The sequence below is a fragment of the Papio anubis genome, chromosome 20 (genome assembly GCF_008728515.1).
Source record: "Papio anubis isolate 15944 chromosome 20, Panubis1.0, whole genome shotgun sequence".
Taxonomy (NCBI): Eukaryota; Metazoa; Chordata; class Mammalia; order Primates; family Cercopithecidae; genus Papio; species Papio anubis.
In genome coordinates, this window is record NC_044995.1 from 9,851,610 (window position 1) to 9,871,374 (window position 19,765).

The 19,765-nt window shown below is 56.7% G+C and overlaps 2 protein-coding genes across 2 annotated transcripts; both read right to left on the reverse strand.

The window, feature by feature from the left end:
• Positions 1 to 4,475: 4,475 nt before the first annotated feature.
• Positions 4,476 to 9,630, reverse strand: TNNI3 (troponin I3, cardiac type). Its single transcript, XM_009195357.4, has 8 exons — positions 9,471 to 9,630; positions 9,184 to 9,196; positions 8,939 to 9,022; positions 8,492 to 8,533; positions 8,094 to 8,225; positions 7,444 to 7,533; positions 6,727 to 6,903; positions 4,476 to 4,626 (listed from the first exon to the last, which is right to left on the reverse strand). The coding sequence occupies exons 1-8, from the start codon at positions 9,479 to 9,481 to the stop codon at positions 4,543 to 4,545; spliced, it is 633 nt and encodes a 210-aa protein (XP_009193621.3). The 5' UTR covers positions 9,482 to 9,630; the 3' UTR covers positions 4,476 to 4,542.
• A 637-nt stretch (positions 9,631 to 10,267) lies between these two features.
• DNAAF3 (dynein axonemal assembly factor 3) lies at positions 10,268 to 19,266 on the reverse strand. Its single transcript, XM_031660382.1, is given in 12 exon segments — positions 10,268 to 11,046; positions 11,130 to 11,204; positions 11,839 to 11,981; positions 12,729 to 12,839; positions 13,129 to 13,251; positions 13,357 to 13,482; positions 14,385 to 14,459; positions 14,691 to 14,989; positions 17,990 to 18,083; positions 18,477 to 18,619; positions 18,947 to 19,035; positions 19,130 to 19,266. Coding segments are annotated over 12 exon segments (1,851 nt in total). The 3' UTR covers positions 10,268 to 10,610.
• Between the last annotated feature and the right edge of the window lie 499 nt (positions 19,267 to 19,765).

The window sequence follows — 19,765 nt, forward strand, 5'->3', positions numbered from 1 at the left end:
AGGGACTGGGGGTCTGGACTCCTGTGGTCCTGAAAGGGAGGGAGGGACAGGGGAGTCTGGACAAGGGAGGGGCAAGGGTCTACAGACTCCTGGGTCAGGGAGGGAGGGCTGGGGGCTGGGGCTCTGGGTCTGGAGGAGGGCTGGGGGCCTGGACTCCTGGGTGAGGGGAGGAGGGACTGGGGTCTGGGTGAGGGAGGGGCTGAGGAGTCTGCACTCCTGGGTCTGTGAGGGGAGGGAGGGCTGAGGGGGCCTGGACTCCTGGATCTGAGGAGGAGGGGCAGGGGCTGGGTCTGAGGGAGGAGGACTGGGCTCCTGGGTCTGGAGGGGCTGGGGACTGCGGGCCTGTCCTGAGGCTGGCTCTCCTGGGTCTGAGGGAGGAGGGAGGGCTGGGGTCTGGACTCCTGTAGTCTGGAGGGAGGGACTGGGGTCTGGGCACGGGCTGCAGGGGAGGAGGGAGGGGCCGGGGGTCTGAGACCTGGGGTGAGGAGGGAGGAGGCTGGGGGGCACATGGACTCTGGGTCACGGGGAGGGAGGGGTCTGGACTCCTGGGTCTGAGGAGGAGGAGGGCTGGGGGTCTGGACTCTGGGTGAGGGAGGACTGGGGGTCTGGGGCTCCTGGGTCTGAGGAGGAGGACTGGTCTGTGGACTCCTGGGTCAGGGAGGAGGAGGCCAGGGGTCTGGACTCTGAGGTCTGAGGGGAGGAGGACTGGGGTCTGGACTGTGAGTCTGGGGAGAGGCAGGGTCTGGACTCTGGGTGAGGGAGGAGGGGCTGGGGGTGCAGGTCTGAGGGGAGGGGCTGGGGAGGCTGGCCTGTGGACTCGTTACGAGGAGGAGGGCGGGTCTGCTTGGACTCTGGAGTGCAGGAGGACTGGGGTCTGGATACCGGTCTGTGAGGAGGGAGGCTGGGGGCCTGGACTCCCTGCGTCTGAGGAGGAGGAGGGGCTCAGGTCTGGAATATGGATTAGGGGAGGGCTGGCTGTCCTAAAGCATGCATGAGGACAGACCTTGGTAGGTGTGGTCCTGGCACAGCCAGGAGGAAGAACCCACCTGCCCCCTCTGCACAGCTGTCTCTGTGCTTATGACAAGTCCCGCAGAGACCTGATCAGCTGGGATTGGAGGAGGCATTTGAGAAGGGACAGTGGCCACAGAGAACCTTAGCTTGCTTTTAGAAGGCTATTTCGGGGGAGTGTCATGGAGAGATGATGGTGAAATCAGTGCTAAATCCTTCCTGTCAGTCCTAGATAATCAATACCCACGGTTTCTACGAGGACCCCAGCTGTGATGCTTGTGTTTCTGAGACTGGCAGGAGTCCTCACATGTTTGCGATAGTCAGGTGGGCCGGGACATCTTCGCCACCCCAGGTCTTGGGACTTTCAAGTGAAATTACCTCAAGAATATGAGACCCCCAAAATCTTGATACCTAACCTCGGAGGCCCAATTCATGATACCCAGATAATGACAGTCCAAGTTCTCATGCTTTCTATCGTAATACCTCAGATTCCAAGGCCTCCTAAAACCCCAGATTGTGAGACCCACCCCCAATTCCTGATACCCTCAGAGTCTGAGGCCCCAAATCCTGACACCCAGTTTGACCTCCAAGTCCAGATATCCCTGACTGCTGAGATTTCCCCCAGATTCCCAGAACCCCAAGATCCTAGGAGGTTTTGTTCTGGGACACCCAAGTCCTGGCAGCCCCGGGTTCGGATCTGTGTGACCCACAAATCCCAGTATTTTCCCCTCTATCCTGAGTCCCCCTGAAGTCTGAGCCTCTCAAGTTCCCAGACTTCCAGTTGTCTGCCCCACCTACCTCTGCACCATTTCTCCACACCCCACATCTTCCCCACCCGCCTCCTGCCCCCCTCCCGCAAGGACACAGTCTTTGGAGACCACAGGGCCCCCGCAGAGCTCCTTACCTAGGCTATGTCTGAGATGCTGGGAAGCTCGTGGCTGAGCCTTGCTGAGGGCACTGAAGCTCCCGGGAGTTTATAGCTGGCCCTGGGAGGCTTGGCCCCGCCCCGAAGGGAGAGGGAGGGGGAGAGAATTCCATTGCTCAAACACAAGTCTGGGAGCTCAGAGAGAGCCCGGCTGCCCCTGGCTCCACACTCAGAGTCCAAAAGCCTCCGCGGGCCCCTCCCCAACCCCATGCTAACCCCATCTGCACGGCCCAAGAGCCCCGCTCCCGCCCCCACCCCACCCCCAGGTCTCATGGTGCTGCAGCTACCTCCCTTATAGCTCCCTGTGCTTTGACGTCCTCACGCCCGGCCCACAGTAGGTCCTTGGAGGACCTACTAATGACAAATGGGCTATAAGGAATGTTTTCTGTTTTCTTCTCTCCGTTCCCTCTTTCTACCGTGGTCTCTTTCTGGACCCCCGTTTCTGTTGTGTCTGTGGCTCTCCATCTGTGTATCTCTGTGTGTCTGTCTCCACTTCTTAGTCTCCCCCTCTGTCTCTGTCCATCTTTTTGTCCCCCCCCCCCCCCCCCCCCTTTTGTCTGCCACCAGGATTCCATCCTGGTGACAACAGGCACTAAAGCTGGGAAGCAGGTGTGGGGAGGGGGAGGGAGAGGGGGGTGTCAATTAGGGTGAAACCTCCCCTCCCTCCCCACCTCCATCTAACACTGATCTTTTTGGCGTCCCCCTCGCGCTTCCTAGCCAAGCCATGGCCTTGAGTTCTGAGTTCAAGCCGGCCCTGGAGAGCAGGCTTCCTCCCCCTCCCCACCTCTCAGTACCTCTGCCTCTCGCGGTCCGTCTCTGTGTTTCTGTGCTTTTCCTGGGGCCTCTCACTGAGGTCTGTCTTGGGCTCTCTCTGCATCTGTCTCTTTCTGGGTCCCTCAGTGTGTTTCTTGGCATGTGTCTCTAGGTGGTTTTGTCTCTGCATTTCTGTGGGTGTCTCTGCATGTCTCAGCGTTTGTGTCTGTGGAGGCTCACAGTTTCTCTGTGCATTTCTGTCCACCTGTGACCCCATTTCTGTCTCTTTTTGGCTCTGGGTCTCTGTGTCCATGTTCACGTCTCTGTCTTTCTAGTTCTCTCCATGTCTTAGTGCCCGCAGTTCCCGCTCTGTGGTTCTCCATTTCCCTCTCTTATAGGGTCTCCACGTCTCCGCACCTTGCTGTGATTATACCTCTGTCTCTCTTTTCTCCTTTCTTTGCACTTCCTTCTATGCATCCGTGGTATTTTCTCCCTCTCTCTTTGGGTCTTTGTCTGGCTCCTTCTCTCTCTACTCCCAACTCAGTCCCTCTGTTGCCAGTATGTCTCTCTGCCTATCTGTTTCTCTGTGTGTCTCTCTCTTTGAGCTTTAGTCTTGGCATCTCTGTGCACTCCACATGGGCCAGAGGTGCTGTGACAATAGAGATCAGAAGACTGATGGAATGAACTGTTTGTGGCAATAAGATACCAAATTATAAACAAGACCTGAGGCCATGCCAGGCAAGGGTTAAGTCACGCATCCCTACACTTATATAATAAACTATGTTCTAATTGCCACAAGGCTTTTCCTTTTTCTAGCAGCTAAACAAACACTGGCCTCAAGATATGCAATATTACAACAATTGCAGCCATCCATTGCCAGATGCTGACTAACTGAACCCCCTGTTCCACAACGCATAGCTACAGCATTAGTTGAATGAGAGACTGATTTCAGTAACTTTCTCCTGATAAGATACCACGGACCACAGACTGGTTCTGACTTTTGACAGAGGCTGTGCACTGAGTGCCTTCATATCCCTGCTTCATGTTTCCATACGAATGCATTCAACGGGATGCACTTAAATATTAAGCCTCCACCACCATGTAAAATGCATATTTGTCGTCAGTCACGATGGCTCACGCCTGTAATCCCAGCACTTTGGGAGGCCGAGGCAGGTGAATCACGAGGTCAGGAGTTCGAGACCAGCCTGGCCAACATGGTGAAACCCCGTCTCTACTAAAAATACAAAAATTAGCTGGGCCTGGTGGTGCATGCCTGTAATCCCAGCTTCTGGAGAGGCTGAGGCAGGAGAATGGCTTGAACCCAGGAGGCGGCGGTTGCAGTGAGCTGACATTGTGCCACTGCACTCCAGCCTGGGTGACAGAGCAAGACTCCATTTCAAAAAAAAAAAAAAATGCATGTTTGCTTGTCACACATGTGTGTGTCCACCTGTCCATGAATATTCATAGCTCCTTCTATAACCAGTTGAATACGTGCACGTAGCCAACCCACTCAGCGTAAATTCCTGCCTTGCCCTTCCCTCCCTTAAAGTGCCTGCTTCTGTTTTTTGGCAAGAAGCCACACTTCCAGTTTGCAGGTTGTGATCTGCTTCTTAAGAAACAAATCATCCAAATTCATGAACCCTGGAATTCTTTTTGATAACAGAGCCAAGAGTGCTCCACATGGGAGATCCATCTGGTCCCCGACCTGCTGTGTGACTTTGGGGGAGCCCTGCCCTCAGTTTTCCCATCTCTCTCCTGCCTAAGCCCTGGGTAATAGACATGGAGTCACTTTCAGCTCAGAGAGAAGCTTTATTCCTCAGGGCCCTCCTCAGGGCGGGGGCAGTAGGTAGGAAGACTCAGCCCTCAAACTTTTTCTTGCGGCCCTCCATTCCACTCAGTGCATCGATGTTCTTGCGCCAGTCTCCCACCTCCCGGTTTTCCTGGAGGATGGCAATAGAGTCAGAGATTAGGGTCTCTTCCTGGTCTCCAGTCTCAAGAATCCCTGTCTTCCCTCCAGCCTGTGGGGCCACTCTACCCTGGATGCCTGTCTAAGTGTCTAGTTCGGGAGCACTTCCCATCTTTTCAAGATAATCCCTGCCAATTTTCCCCATAACTTCCTGTCTCCCTCATGCACTTCCTGTCCCCCTCATGCACTTCCTGTCTTTCCCCATGCACTTCCTGTCTTTCCCCAGCACTTCCTGTCTTTTCCCATGCATTTCCTGTCTTTCCCCATGCACTTCCTGTCTCCCTCATGTACTTTCTGTCTTTCCTTATCCACTTCCTGTCTCCTTCCTGCACTTCCTATCTTTCCCCTACACTTTCTGTCTGCCTTATGCACTTCCTGTCTCCTTCCTTCTTATTGTAGTAGTTCATCCTTATCTGCAATTTTACTTTGTGTGGTTTCAGTAAACCATGGCCCAAAAATATTAAATGGAAAATTCCAGAAATAATTCATAAGTTTGATGGATTCTCATAGGACCTAGCCTAATGCTAGGTCACAATGCCTACGTCATCCACCTCACTTCATCTCAGCACATAGGCACTGTCATTTCACATCACAAGGAAAAGAAAGGTGACTACAGGGCCATAGGATATTTTGAGAAAGAGACCAATTCATATGAGTTTTATTACAATATGTTATAATTGTTCTATTTTACTATTATTATTATTATTATTATTATTTGAGACAGGGTCTGGTTCCCTCACCCAAGCTGGAGTGCAATCTCGACTCACTGCAGCCTCAACTTCCTGGGCTCAAGCTATCCTCTCACCTCAGACTCCTGAGTAGCTGGGACTACAGGTGTGTGCCATCATGCCCAGCTAACTTTTTTTTTTTTTTTTTTTTTTGAGATGGAGTCTCCCACGGTTGCCAGGGCTGGAGTGCAGTGGTGAGATCTCAGCTCACTGCAACCTCTGCCTCCCAGGTTCAAGCAATTCTCCTGCCTCAGCCTCCCAAGTAGCTGGGATTACAGGCATCCACCACCACACCCAGCGAATCTTTGTATTTTTACTAGAGATGGGGTTTGACTGTGTTGGCCAGGCTGGTCTCAAACTCCTGACCTTATGATCCACCTGCCTTGGCCTCCCAAAGCGCTGAGATTACAGGTGTGAGTCACCACACCTGACAACTTTTGTATTTTTTGTAGAGACGGGGTCTTGCCATGTTTCCCAGGCTGGTCTCGAACTCCAGAGCTCAAGCAATCTGCCCGCCTTAGCATCCCAAAGTGTTGAGATTACAGGCATGAGCCACCATGCCCAGCCTTCTTTTATTATTATTTATTGTTAATCTCTTACTGTGTCTAATTTAGAAATGAAACTTTATCATAGGTACGTAGGTTTGTATAGGAAAAAAATTATATATAGGGTTCAGTACAATCCATGGTTTCAGGCATCCACTCCTGTCTTTCCTGTCTTCTTCTTTAAGATAGGGTCTTACTGTATTGCCCAGGCTGGAGTGCAGTGGAACAGTCATAGCTCACTGCGCCCTCGATCTCATGGGCTCAAGCGATCTTCCTGCCTCAGCCTCCTGAGAAGCTGCATGCCACCACCATGACTAATCAATTTTAAAAAGAAATTTGTAGAAATTAAAACAATGTCGTGGTGGTGTGCACCTGTAGTCCCAGCTACTTGGGAGGCTGAGGCATGAGAATCACTTGATCCTGGGAGGCGGAGGTTGCGGTGAGCCGAGATGGCGTCACTGCACTCCAGCAGCCGAGATGGTGTCATTGCACTCCAGCCTGGGCAGCAGAGACTCCATCTCAAAAAAAAAAAGGAAATTAAAAAAAAATTTTTAAATCTCAAAGATTACAGGCATGAGCCCCTGCACCCAGCCCTTCATGCACCTCTTTGCTCTTACATGGACTTCCTGTAGCCCTAATGCACTTCCTGTCTTCCTCTTGCATTTTGGAGGACCCCGTACTAGCTAGCTGCTTCTACTCCCAACTTCAAGCACCGTCTGCCCTCCGGCTAGGCCCCAGGGTTGTTGGTACCCACAGCCCTTCCCCTCAGCATTCTCTTTCCTGGCCTTAGCCCACACTCACCTTCTCGGTGTCCTCCTTCTTCACCTGCTTGAGGTGGGCCCGCAGGTCCAGGGACTCCTTAGCCCGGGCCCCCAGCAGCGCCTGCATCATGGCATCTGCAGAGATCCTCACTCTCCGCAGGGTGGGCCGCTTAAACTTGCCCCGAAGGTCAAAGATCTTCTGGGTCAGATCTGCGATCTGGGGGGAGGCAGTATACAGGGGTGTGGATACTCCTGCCTCCATTTCCCCCTCACCCAACTCTTCCACCCTACACTCCTTCTTTATTCTCCTTATCTCGTCTTCCAGTACCGAGGCCTCATCCAGTCTCTTCCCAGCTTAGGCTCCCAGTCTAAGCTTCTAATCCTGGAACTGAATCCCCCTCTTCATATGCTCCAGCCTCACCTCACAAAACCACTGGCATAACCTGGTCCAGCTACATGCAAATCACAATTCCCTGGCCAATGCCTGAGCTAATTTACCAACATGTGATGCCCTGAACATGTTCACTAACATATTTTCTGTTTCCCAACCCATGGCCTTCCATGTGCTGTTCCCTCTGCCTACAACAGCTTTCCTTGACTATATTGTACTCATCCTTCTGCCCCAGCCCTGCCAGGCTCACAGTTGTCCTGGGTCTCCTGGGATGTGCAGCCAAAAGCAGCTGCAAGGGGTCAGGCAGAGACCAAATACCAGGTATCTCACTACCCCGAAAGTACCCGAGCTGCCCATGCGTCCCACCTCTGTGATGTTCTTGATGACTTTTGCCTGTATGTCGTATCTCTCTTCATCCACCTTGTCCACACGGGCATGGAGCTGTCGGCACAAGTCCTGGAGGAGGAACGTGGTGTGTGTTTTTGGGGGAAGCCTGGAGGCCTGGAGACCTGAACCCCTGGGTCTGAGGGAGGAGGGGCTGGGGGCCTGGACTCCTGGGTCTGAGGGAGGAGGAGTTGGGGGCCTGGACTCCTGGGTCTGAGGGAGGAGGGGCTGAGGCCTGGACTCCTGGGTCTGAGGGAGGAGGAGCTGGGGCCTGGACTCCTGGGTCTGAGGGAGGAGGGGCTGGGGCCTGGACTCCTGGGTCTGAGGGAGGAGGGGCTGAGGCCTGAACATCCGGCTCTGAGGGAGGAGGGGCTGGGGCCTGGACTCCTGTCTGGGATAAGAGGGCCACATGATCCTGAAGGAGTAGGTTGGAGCCAAGACTCCAGAGACCTGCACACAAAGGGTGTTAGGGGCCGGGAGTCCCACGAACCATATAGAATTGGGTAAGGACAGACATATTGGACGCCTGGGTCCCGAGCAGAAGAGGGGACAGAGGCTGTTCTGCTGAATTCCGGGGACTAGAAACCTCGGATCCCAGGCTGGGCAGGAGTACCTGCCTTGGGAGCCGGTACCTGCAGCTCCGCGAAGCCCAGCCCAGCCAACTCCAGCGGCTGGCAGCGCGTGCTCAGAGCGCGCCCCTTCTCTCCGCGCCGCTCCTCCGCCTCTCGCTCCAGCTCCTGCTTTGCAATCTGCAGCAGCAGGGTCTGCGGAGGGGTGGGAGGGAAGCGTAGCCCGGGGCATCAGGATAAAGACCAGGCGTAGGGAACCCCGTCTGCCCTTCTAAACCCTCGAGTTTCGTCTCCACCTTTCCAAGGCCCCGCCCCACCCGGAGCAGGACTCCCCGATAAAGCCACGCCCCGAGCGGCCAAACCCCCCCCCCCCCCCCCCACCTACCCCGAAAGCCCCACCCACTCTCAAGCTCCGCCCCCTGAGCACGTGCCTGCTCCTTCCCTGTACCTCCCGTGCTCACCTTCAGCTGTAATTTTCTCGAGGCGGAGATCTTAGATTTTTTCTGCCAGGGTGAGATGGAGCAAGGAAGCATCATGGAGGGGGATCCGGAGACGACGGTGGAGGGGACCTCAAGACACCCCCAGCAACCCCAGCCGGTCCAGATTTGGGCCCACTTCCAACTTGCGCCCTGAGTCTACGACAGGCCACGCCCCTCATTCCCATCCACCAATCCGGGTCTCTGGCTTTGGGTAGGCACTTCCCATCTATCCCTAATTAAATCCAAGGGCAACGGAGCTCCGCCCACAGGCGGCTGTCACCAATCCGAGTGTGACCCTTTGCAAAACTCCGCCCCTGAAGCCTCTCCGCGTAGTCCCCGCCCCCTTCGTAGCCTTGGCTCCTCCCCCCACTCCCAGGGTCTCGGCTCCTTCCAGCGCCTGTACTCGGCCCCCAGGAAGCCCCGTCTCACCTTGGCGTGCGGCTCCGTGGCGTAAGCGCGGTAGTTGGAGGAGCGGCGTCTGATTGGGGCTGGTGCTGGGCGAGGTTCCCCAGCCTGGTTTGGAGGAGTGGGGACCCCATCACCACCAAGACGCCACCCAGCCCTTACCGTACCGCACCCTTTGCTAGGGCTGCAGCCTCCCGCCCCAGACCCCTCACTGCAGCGCCCACCCTGGCCCTGGGGGTCCCAGCCACGCCTTAGCCCGCTGCTCTCACCGCATCGCTGCTCCTGGAAGGAGAGAAACCGGGGGTGGGGGTTAGTGGTGGGCTGTGTCCTGTCTGTCTCCTAAGGGACCCCCGGAGGCCCCTCTGACCAAGAGGTCGGGGGACACCGCTTCCCCTTCCTCTGGTTCCAGGAGTCTGACTCGCAAACCCGCTTCCTTTCTTCAACCAAGAGCCCCTACCCCTACCTCACAGGCCAGGGGTCCAGCCTCTCAGCTCTGACCGCCCTTGGGAACCTGAGAGGTCGCCCCCAACTCCCACTGCCTTGGGGCATCACTCACTTATCCGCCATGCTGAGACTCAGGCGGGGAATGGCAGGAGGCGAGGACAGGGGCGTTTGGAGGGTCAGTGAGGGGACCGCCTGGGTGACCTTCAGGGTCCCAGGGACCGTCAGTCTCCTCCCGGCTGCTTGAGACTCCCCGAGGACACTGAGATAAAGGGCGAGGACAGAGACTAAATATACTGTCACCTCCTCCTCCCCTGCCCACCATGCGAGATAACGGGGCACGTGAGGGGCGGGGTGGGCCCTGCTCCAGCTGGATCACCAGCCACCTTGGGGCACAGGACTCCGGACCCTCCTCCCTCTGATCCTGGAGTCCTAGACCCCTCCTCCCTCAGACCCACAGAATGTCCAACCTCCCAGCCCCCTCCTTCCTCAGTCCTAGGACCCTGGGAGACCCAAGCCACTCCCTCAGACAAGGATCCCAGGCCCCCAGCCCCCTCTTCCCTCAGACCCAGGAGTCCAGATCCCCAGCCCCTCCTCCCTCAGACCCAGGAGTCCAGGCCCCCAGCCCCTCCTCCCTCAGACCCAGGAGTCCAGGCCCCCAGCCCCTCCTCCCTCGGACCCAGGAGTCCAGGCCCCCAGCCCCTCCTCCCTCGGACCCAGGAGTCCAGACCCCCAGCCCCTCCTCCCTCAGACCTAGGAGTCCAGGCCTGTCTTGTCCTCCCTCAGACCCACTGGTCAAGTCCCGGAAACCCAGGAATCCAGTTTCTGGCTTCCTCTGTCCACCACTCCTGGGTCTTTCTCTCCCAGCCTTGGAGACCGACATAGGACAGGAAAGACACTTGGACACACAGAGAGGTGGACATAACTTGCTTTACTTGAACCATCTGGGTGCTGACCAGGCCCTGGTGAGGAGACACCCCAGCCCCCAGTCAGCCACAGGGTGCCTGGGAACAAGGGGGCCAAAGTCAAGGGCTTGAGACTCAGGGTCAGATCCTAAACTGGGTTCAGAGCCTCAGAAGTGGAATTTGGAATTCTGAGAGAACAATCTAGAATTCTAGAAATAGAATCTCAGAAATAGAATTTGAAATTCTACCAACACTCCCAGGGTGGGGGTGGCGGGTACTGAGTGGGAATGATTAGAATAAAATTGAGGACTCCAGCAGCGGGCTTAGAATGGTATCAGCGGGTTCTCATCCTACAACCTGACTTTGGAAGTTGGAGATAAGGGGTATCTAGGGGTTGGGTCAACTCCAGTGTTGGAGTCTGACTCACAGTTGGACAGAGCCAAAGCCCCTTGGGGCTGAGCCAGAACCTCTGAGAGTGAACCTGGAGACTCAGAGGGCAGCTGGCAGGGCTCCCACTGTGGGGTCCCACCCTGCAGAGGCTGGGTCAGGCCCTCAGGGGCTGGGCTGCTGGCTTCAAGAGGCTGGGCCAGGACGTCAAGGGATGGAGTTCCGGGTTCCACAGCTGGGTCAGTGCTGCCCAGAGCTGAGTCCTGGGACTTGCAGAAACGTGCGAAGGTCTCTGAGGGCCTGGCCCGGGTCTGTGGAGCAAATCCAGCTGCCTGAGCTCGCTCCCCGACCTGGGTGTTGAATCCCTGCAGCTGCTCCTGCCGCACGTCCACCAGGTACCTGCAGATGGGAAGCGCCATGTCAGGGACCCAGATTTTGATCCCCAGCCGGGATGTTCCCCGCCCTCCACCCCACTGGCTCACCGGGCTAATTCCACAATCAGGTTCCCTCCAGGTGCCACACAGGCCCCAAGCTCGGGGCTGAGAAGATGGACCATCCTGCAGAGAGGACAGAGGACAAGCTGAGATTCAGCTGAGGGAGGAGGGGCTCTGGGAACCCAGACACTGAGGGAGGAGGGGCTGCAACACTGGAGTCTGGGTCCTGTGAAAGAAGGGAGCAGGAGGTCTGGACTCAGGGACCAGGGAGGAGGGGCTGGGTCTGGACTCCTGGGTCTGAGGGAGGAGGAAGCTGGGGTCTGGACTCCTGGGTCTGAGGGAGGAGGGGCTGGGGGCCTGGACTCCTGGGTCAGAGGGAGGAGGGGCTGGGGCTGGACTCCTGGGTCTGAGGGAGGAGGAGCTGGACTCCTGGATCTGAAGGAGGAGGGGTTGGGGCACCCGGACTCCTGGGTCTGAGGGAGGAGGGCCTGGGGCTTGGGTTCCAGAGTCTGAGGGAGGAGGGGCTGGGGGCCTGGACTTCTGGGTCTGAGGAAGGAGGGCCTGGGGCTTGGGTTCCAGGGTCTGAGGGAGGAGGGGCTGGGGGGCTGGACTCCTGGGTCTGAAGGAGGAGGGGTTGGGGCGCCCGGACTCCTGGGTCTGAGGGAGGAGGGCCTGGGACTTGGGTTCCAGGGTCTGAAGGAGGAGGGGCTGGGGGCCTGATCCCGGGTCTTTGTGAGCACAGATGCCTCCTGCTTACCCACAGGCCACATAGAGGAGCTGGAACCGGCCATTGTAGCAGCTCTTGTGGTGGAGAGTCTCAGCAGAATTGAGTGGCAGGAAGTGGACAGTGAATGATTCCGGGGTGGGGGCTGCTGGAGGTAGGGGATAGAGGGGTCACCTCTGACGGGCAGAGCCATGAGGGCAGAAAGCCAGAGAGATACATAGAGCTGGGCAGAGCTGGGCAGGCACACAGGACTTGGAGATAACACTTTTTGTCCTCTTGAAGCTTTTAAAAAAATCTTTCCTCTGAGGTGGATTCCTGGAAAGTTCTAGGAAGGTCAGCCCAGCAGGCAGAGGCTCACTGTACAGATCAGGCAACTGAGACTAGAGAGGGAAAGAGGGTGGGTAGCCAGGGCCACATGTGACATGCCCTGTCGGACAGACACTCAGGGAGGGCCAGGTTGGAGGATGGCTGGAAGGAGGCCCAGCGCGGATCCAGGGTGCAGGATGGTGTCCAAGGGAGAGCTGGGACCCAGCACCCTGTGAGAATATTCTTGGATAGCTTAGCCCTTTGCAGATAAGATTGAATTCTACTAGTGGAATTCAGAATCCTAAGCATGCTCTCAGAATTTAGGAAAGGGAGAGAAAGAGAAGAGAGGAAAAGACAGAATATCAAGAAGCCGTCACTTGCCCAGGCATTCCAAATCATGTCAGTCCACACTCCAGTGTGAAACACTTGGAGGCTGGAGTCCCTGGCTTACCTGTTGTCCCTGGCCTACCCGGGACTTACCTGGAGTCCTGGATTACCTGTTGTTATCCCTGGCTTACCTGTTATCATCCCTGGCTTACCTGTTGTTATCCCTGGCTTACCTGTTATCCCTGGCTTACCTGTTGTTATCCCTGGCTTACCTGTTATCCCTGGCTTACCTCCGAGCGCTGCTGCTCCTCCGGGTCCCCCCGGCTGGCTCTCGCGCGCCCCCAGGCGGCCACCTCGCGGAGCAGCTCTGTCACGTTGTGTTGCGTGATCTCCCCGGCAGTCTAGGGGTAGAAGGGGCGTGGCCAGACGTCGGGGCCGGGATGGCGGGGCGGGGCTTAGAACGCGGGGAGTCCTCGGTCCAGGACTAGAACTCCCGCAGCTGCTTGGAGGATGTGAAGTGGGGCGGGACCTATCCCGCGGGGATGGGGCCTGTTCCCTGAATGGAGTCGTCCCCGCCCAGCGACGGGTTGGGTCTGGAGCTGGGGGCGGGGCCTGCGGTGGAGGCGGGGCCTTGAGCACCCACCCACCCCCAGCCCCACTCCCACCCCCAGCCCCAGCCTCGCCGCCCACCTTGACCGGCTGTCCGTTGCTGGTCCGCAGAAGGCTCTCGTCGTCCGCTTCGATGCCGAAGGCCACGAAGGGCCCCGTGGCGATGTCCCCCCAGTACCCGCGCGCTGCCACGCGCTCCCCGCGCTGGAAAAGGAGGGAGAGAGGAGGCGGGTGAGGTCGAGGCTGGGGACCCTGACTCCTGGGTCTCCGAGAAGCAGCAGTGGGCCAGGACAGGCAGTGGACACGCACGTAGCTCAGGAGGCGACCCGACGCCAGGGTCCGGTTGGGCACGTGATAGGCGCTGGAGTCCCTGAGTTCAAAGGCGACGCCTGTGTCCCGCCAGCGTCGGAACTCCTGGGTGTGAATGACTTGGGCCTGGGGTGGGGGGCAGGAAGAAGGGAGCCCTCAATGAACCCAGCATGGAGGGACCCTCCCTCAGACGGGTCAGGGCAGTCCTCACTCCCTCAGACCCGGGACTCAGACCTCCTAGACCCGGTCAGACCCGATCCCTCTCCCTCGAACCCCAGTCCCACAGTCCCTCCTCCCTCAGACCCAGGTCGGATCCTCAGACCCGGGAGTCCAGCTGATCCCTCCTCCCTCAGACCAGGGGTCCATGCAGTCCCTCACCCCTCCAGACCCGGGTCCCCAGTCCCTCTCCCTCAGACCCCGGGAGTCCAGGCCCTCCTCGGGCCAGGGTCCGGTCCCAGCCCTAGACCCAGGAGTCCCGGGTCCCCGTCCTCCTCCCGTTCAGCCCAGCCCCTCCTCCTCATTGCCCTCCCTCAGGCCAGGAGTCAGGCCCCCAGCCCCTCTCCTCGGACCCGGGGTCAGACCCCCGCCCTCCTCCCCTCCAGGCCCCGTTGACCCCAGCCTGCAATTCAGGCCCCCTCCCTCCAGACCCAGGGTCCCCAGCAGCCCCTCCTCCACCAGATCCAGAGTCAGCCCCAGCCCCTCCTCCCTCCCAGACCCAGGGTCAGACCCCCAGCCTCCTCTGAGCCTGGGGTCAGGCCCCAGCCTCCTCCCTCAGACCCCATAAGCCCCAGCCCCTCCTGGGGCACAGGAGTCCAGACCCCCAGCCCCTCCTCCCTCCAGGGTCCAGGCCCCGATCCACTCTTCCCTCAGACCCGAAGTCAAGCCCCTCTCCCAGACCCAGAGTCCAGACCCCAGTCCCTCTCCCACCAGTTGAGAGTCAGGCCCCACAGCCCCTCTCAGACCCAAGTCCCCCCTTCCTCCCTCAGACCCAGGAGTCCAGCCCCCAGCCCCTCCTCTGTGCCCCTCACCCCGCGGTCATGCAGCTTCATGCGCAGGTCCCAGTCGCTGACACCGCGCGAGGCGTGGCGGGGGCCCAGGTAGTGGCATGCAGTCCCAAGTCATGGGAGGCCTCAGGCCCTGCATGCCAGCCCAGAGCCCGTCAGCTCAGCATGAGAACTTCTGCGGGGCGAGGGCATGATGGGGAGAGAGGGGCTGAGAAGGGATGCAGGAAGCGGCTCTAATTGACCCTGTCTTCCATCCCAGAACAGGGGAACGATTCCCCCGTTTCTCGGATGGAAAAACTGTGAGTTCCAGCTTGAAACACTGCCCCAGGCCAAATCCCACAGTGGGAGTCGGGGAACTGGGACTCGAACTCCCGAACCCGCCGCCTGCTCCATCAACGCACGTCCTTTGGACTGCGCACTTCCATTCTTCCCGCGGCCACCCGATCCCAGATGGAGGCCGGGCGGCGGCACCTTGAGGGCTCGGAGGCTGAGCCAGGGCAGCTGCTCCTCCAGGCGGTCGGGCTCGGGGACCAGGTGAGCCAGCAGGTCGGCCTGGGCGCGCACGAAGGCGGCCACCGGCGGGCGCAGCAGCGCGTTCCCCCACACCTCCAGGAAGGTCTCGCTCCGCTCTAGGGAGAGGGGGAGATAATTGGGGGAATGTGCGGAGGAGGGAGCCCAGGAATTAGACCCTTAATATGTTGTTAGGTCATAGTCATATAATGAAAACAATGAACCCCTGCAAGCTCCCCAAGCATTCCAAAAACTACATGAAGAACAGGGCCGCGGGCATGGTGGCAGGCGCCTGTAGTCGCAGTTCCTCGGGAGGCTGAGGCTTGAGAATCGCTTGAACCCGGAGGCGGAGGTTGCAGTGAGCCGAGATCGTGCCATTGCACTCCTGCCTGGGCAACAGAATGAGACTCCGCCTCTAAAATAAATAAATAAATAACTACCTAGAAGAGGGAATTAGTTGCAGATTCCACACTCACCGCAGACACAGAATTTTGGGGCAAAAGATAACAATACAACAGTAAAACAAAAATACAAATTGTAAAATATGGTGTAAGCATTTACATTGTATTACATATTATAGGTAATCTTTTTTTTTTTTTTTTTTTTGAGACGGAGTTTCGCTCTTGTTTCCCAGGCTGGAGCACAATGGCACGATCTTGGCTCACCACAACCTCCGCCTCCTGGGTTCAAGTGATTCTCCTGCCTCAGCCTTCCGAGTAGCTGGGATTATAAGCATGGGCCACCACCCCGGCTAATTTTGTTTTTGTTTTTGTTTTTGTTTTTTAGTAGAGATGGGGTTTCTCCATGTTGGTCAGGCTGGTCGCGAACTCCCGACCTCAGGTGATCCGCCCACCTCGGCCTCCCAAAATGCTGGGATGCCAGCATTGGCGTGAGCCACCATGCCCGGCCTATATTATAGGTAATCTAGAGATGATTTACGGTGTATGGGAGGATGTGTACAGGCTATTTGTGAGTATATCTTTTCTTGTTTTGAGACAGTGTCTCACTCTGTTGCCCAGGCTGAGTGCAGTTGTGCTGTCATAGTTCACAGTAACCTCGACCACCTGGGCTTAAGGGACCCTCCCCCTCCAGCTTCCCAACTAGCTGGGACTAGTCATTAGCTACCACACCCAGCTAATATTTTAGTTCTTGTAGAGACGGGGTCTCACTATGTTGACCAGGCCAGTCTCAAACTCATGGTCTCAAGCAGTCCTCCCACTTCAGGCTCCCAAAGTGTTAGGATTACAGGCGTGTGCCACTGCCCCTGGCAGTACTACACCATTTTGTGAGGGACTTGAGCATCCTCGGATCTTGGTATCTGCAGGGGTCCTGGAACCAGTCCCCAGTGTTACTGAGGGATGAGTGTATATACCTTTCATTGTATATAATATATATATACACACATAGACATAGAAATAGTTTCATGTGCTGGGCGCGGTGGCTCAAGCCTGTAATCCCAGCACTTTGGGAGGCCGAGACGGGCGGGTGAAACCCGGACTCTACTAAAAAATACAAAAAAAAAACACTAGCCGGGCAAGGTGGTCGGCGCCTGTAGTCCCGCTACTCGGGAGGCTGAGGCAGGAGAATGGCGTAAACCCGGGAGGCGGAGCTTGCAGTGAGCTGAGATCCCGCCACTGCACTCCAGCCTGGGCGACTGAGCGAGACTCCATCTCAAAAAAAAAAAAAAAAAAAAGAAATAGTTTCATGTTAATTGTTTAAGAACTTAATAGAAGAGAATTGTGTGCCTTTTAGTAAAATAGATCAGTTTAGTTCTAGCTGTTTAAGAACTTTGAACAATCTGTACTCTGAATTCTCTGGGTTATTAATGACTGATATGGTTTGGATCTGTGTCCCACCTAAATCTCATGTTGAATTGTAATCCCCAAATGTTGGAGGTAGGGCCTGATGCGAGGTGATAGGGTGCTGGGGGCAGATTTCTCCCTTACTGTTCTCGTGATAGTGAGTTCCGACAAAATCTGGTTGTTTGAAAGTGTGCGGCTCTTCCCCGCTGCCTCTCTTGCTCCTTCTCCTGCCATGGAACAGGTGCCTGCATCCCCTTCACCTTCTGTTGTGATTTTAAGTTTCCTGAGGCCTTCACAGCCATGCATGCTCCCTGTACAGCCTGTGGAACTGTGAGTCAATTAAACCTTTATTCTTGGGGCCAGGTGAGATGGCTCACGCGTGTAAACCCAGCACTTTGGCAGGCCAAGGTGGGCAGATCACCTGAGGTCAGGAGCTCCAGACCATCCTGGCCAACATGGTGAAACCCCGGCTCTACTAAAAGTACAAAAAATTAGCCGGGCATGGTGGTGCATGCCTGTAATCCCAGCTACTTGGGAGACTGAGGCAGGAGAATTGCTTGAAACCAGGAGGCAGAGGTTATGGGGAGCCAAGATTGTGCCATTGCACTCCAACCTGGGCAACGGGGCAAGACTCTGCCTCAAAAAACAAACAAAAAAACCTGTTTTCTTTTTCTGTTTTAGATGGAGGTTTTGCTCTTGTCACCCAGGCTGGAGTGCAATGGCATGATCTTGGCTCACTGCAACCTCCGCCTCACAGGTTCAAGTGATTCTCCTGCCTCAGCCTCCCAAGTAACTGGGACTACAGGCACCCGCCACCATGCCCAGCTAATTTTTGTATTTTTAGTAGAGATGGCGTTTTACCATGTTGAGCAGGATGGTCTCGATCTCCTGACCTCGTGATCTGCCTGCCTCAGCCTCCCAAAGTGCTGGGATTACAGGTGTGAACCACTGCACCCAGCCTCTCCTGGAATTTTCTAAGTGGCTCTAAGATGTATTATATTTAGCCCCATTTTACAGGTAGGAGAAGCTGAGGCTCTAAGATGGCAAATTACATCAGAGGGGACCATCATCAATAAATATATATGATTTTTTTTTTTTTTTCCATCAGAGGTACCACACTGGAAAATACCAAACATTTTTGTTTTTTAGATGGAGTTTTGCTATCGTTGCCCAGGCTGGAGTGCAATGGCGCCTCACTGCAACCTCTGCCTCCCGGGAAAATAACCAAACTTGTTAATTGTGCCATTGAAATGCCAGAATCCCTCTAGGGAGGGGGAGGAGACCAGCAGTCAGAATGCCTGGGTCCTAGCAACAGACCTTGCAGCCCCATCTTCTCTGGATCCTCTAGGGCTAAGCTGAAGATCAACATGTGTCGGGCCACAGCTTCCAGATTATTCTCCAGCACAAAGAACTAGAAGGATGGACAGGGTAGAATAATTCTGAGACCTGTTTGCCTGGGCCCTAGGAGACCCAGGAGAGCAGGCCCTCAGCTCTCTCCTTCCACACGCCCAGGAGTTCTGTACCAGCCTCTTCCTTCAAACACAGGAGTCTGGGTCCCCAGAGCCCTCTTCCCTTCCCTTCCTCAGAAGACCTGATCTTTGAGCTCTTCCCCACTACAGAACCCACGAGTTCCAAACCCCAGCCCCTTCCTTCCCCAAGACGCATGAGTTCGCTCCCAGCTTCCACCTCCCTCAGATCTAGGAGTCTCCAGCCCCTTCATTCCTGGACCTGAGGTTTTAGAATTCCAATCCCTTCCTCCCTCAAGGACTCGGGAATCTGGGCTCTCATCTTCATCCCAGCTCACATTGAACCTCCTGCGAGGCCAGAGCTTCGCTCGGGACAGCGTCCGCAGCAGGTGCCGTCCATCCACAGAGCCCAGAAGCAGCACGTCTAGCTCGGGGGTGCTGTGCACCGTATCGGCCTGGGAATCTGGGTCCACAGGAGGACCTGGCAAGATGAAAGCCGGCTGGGGCACCATGGTGGTTGGCAGACCGCCCACCGTAGCATCCCCTACAACAACGGACTACAAATCCCAGTAGGCGTCGCGCCTGCGGCCTAGGTTCTAAGGGGAGGTGTTTCCTTCGAGTATTCTGGGATTCATAGTCTGCAGACAGGACCTCGGGGCTGCCTCTGGGAGCGCGCCCTCCGCCGTTGGATCCTTGGAGAACGTTAGCGCGCCCCCTGCCACCGACGCTGGGACTACGAGCTCTAAAAGGCCGTCTGCTCAGGCTGGGAAGGCAGACGGTGTATCAGACCTTGCGTGCTGGGACTCACTTTCAGCCTGCAGGTCCAGCGCCGGGGACAGGCCCCACCAGGACACGGAGCCGAAGCCCCTGCCGGAGCCGGCAGGTGTGGTCATCACCCTGCGGAAAAGACATTCTGAGAATCCCACATATTGCCCGCCCCGCTCCCCTCTCACCGCCCCGCACTTCTCGCCCCTTTGCCTCCACATGATACCCTGCCCACACCTTTATCCTCCAAATATCCCGGGACGCGCCTTCCTCTCCGCTCAGTGCAGCACTGTGGACCCGCGGCACTCCGCAACTGCTGCCCAGAGTCCCCGCCCTTTTCGATCAATCAACCAATGGGAGCATGGGGGATGGGACCACAGCGAGCAACTGACCAATGAAAGTGAGCGAGGCCCGCCCTCTACAAACTTTTGGCCAATGGGAGCACTGAGGGCCAGGCTTCCCCCACCCCTAGGAGAAGAGGACGTGCGGACGCGGTTGTCATGACGACGGCACTGGCGGGGAAGGGGCGGGGCTGAAACAGGTTGGGGCGGAGTCAGGGTCGGTCCAAATTTCTGGAATGGGGGGGCCCTGGGCTAAGTAAAATTGAGAGTGAACGGAGCATAATCTTATTTCCTGTTTTTTTTTTTCTTTTTTCCATCTGCTGCCTTTGCTCCTACGTAACTGAATTTTGAGCAACCCAAATAAAGTGAAGTGTCTAGACTTTAGACGGCAGGCTTCTGAGCCCGCTCCCCGCCCCAGCACAACGTGGGCTCTACCACACAGAGCGGCCCACAGGTGGGGCGCTGATGTGCAGGTCATTAAATATTCAGCGATTTTGTAAGCTGGTTATTGTCGCACGAAG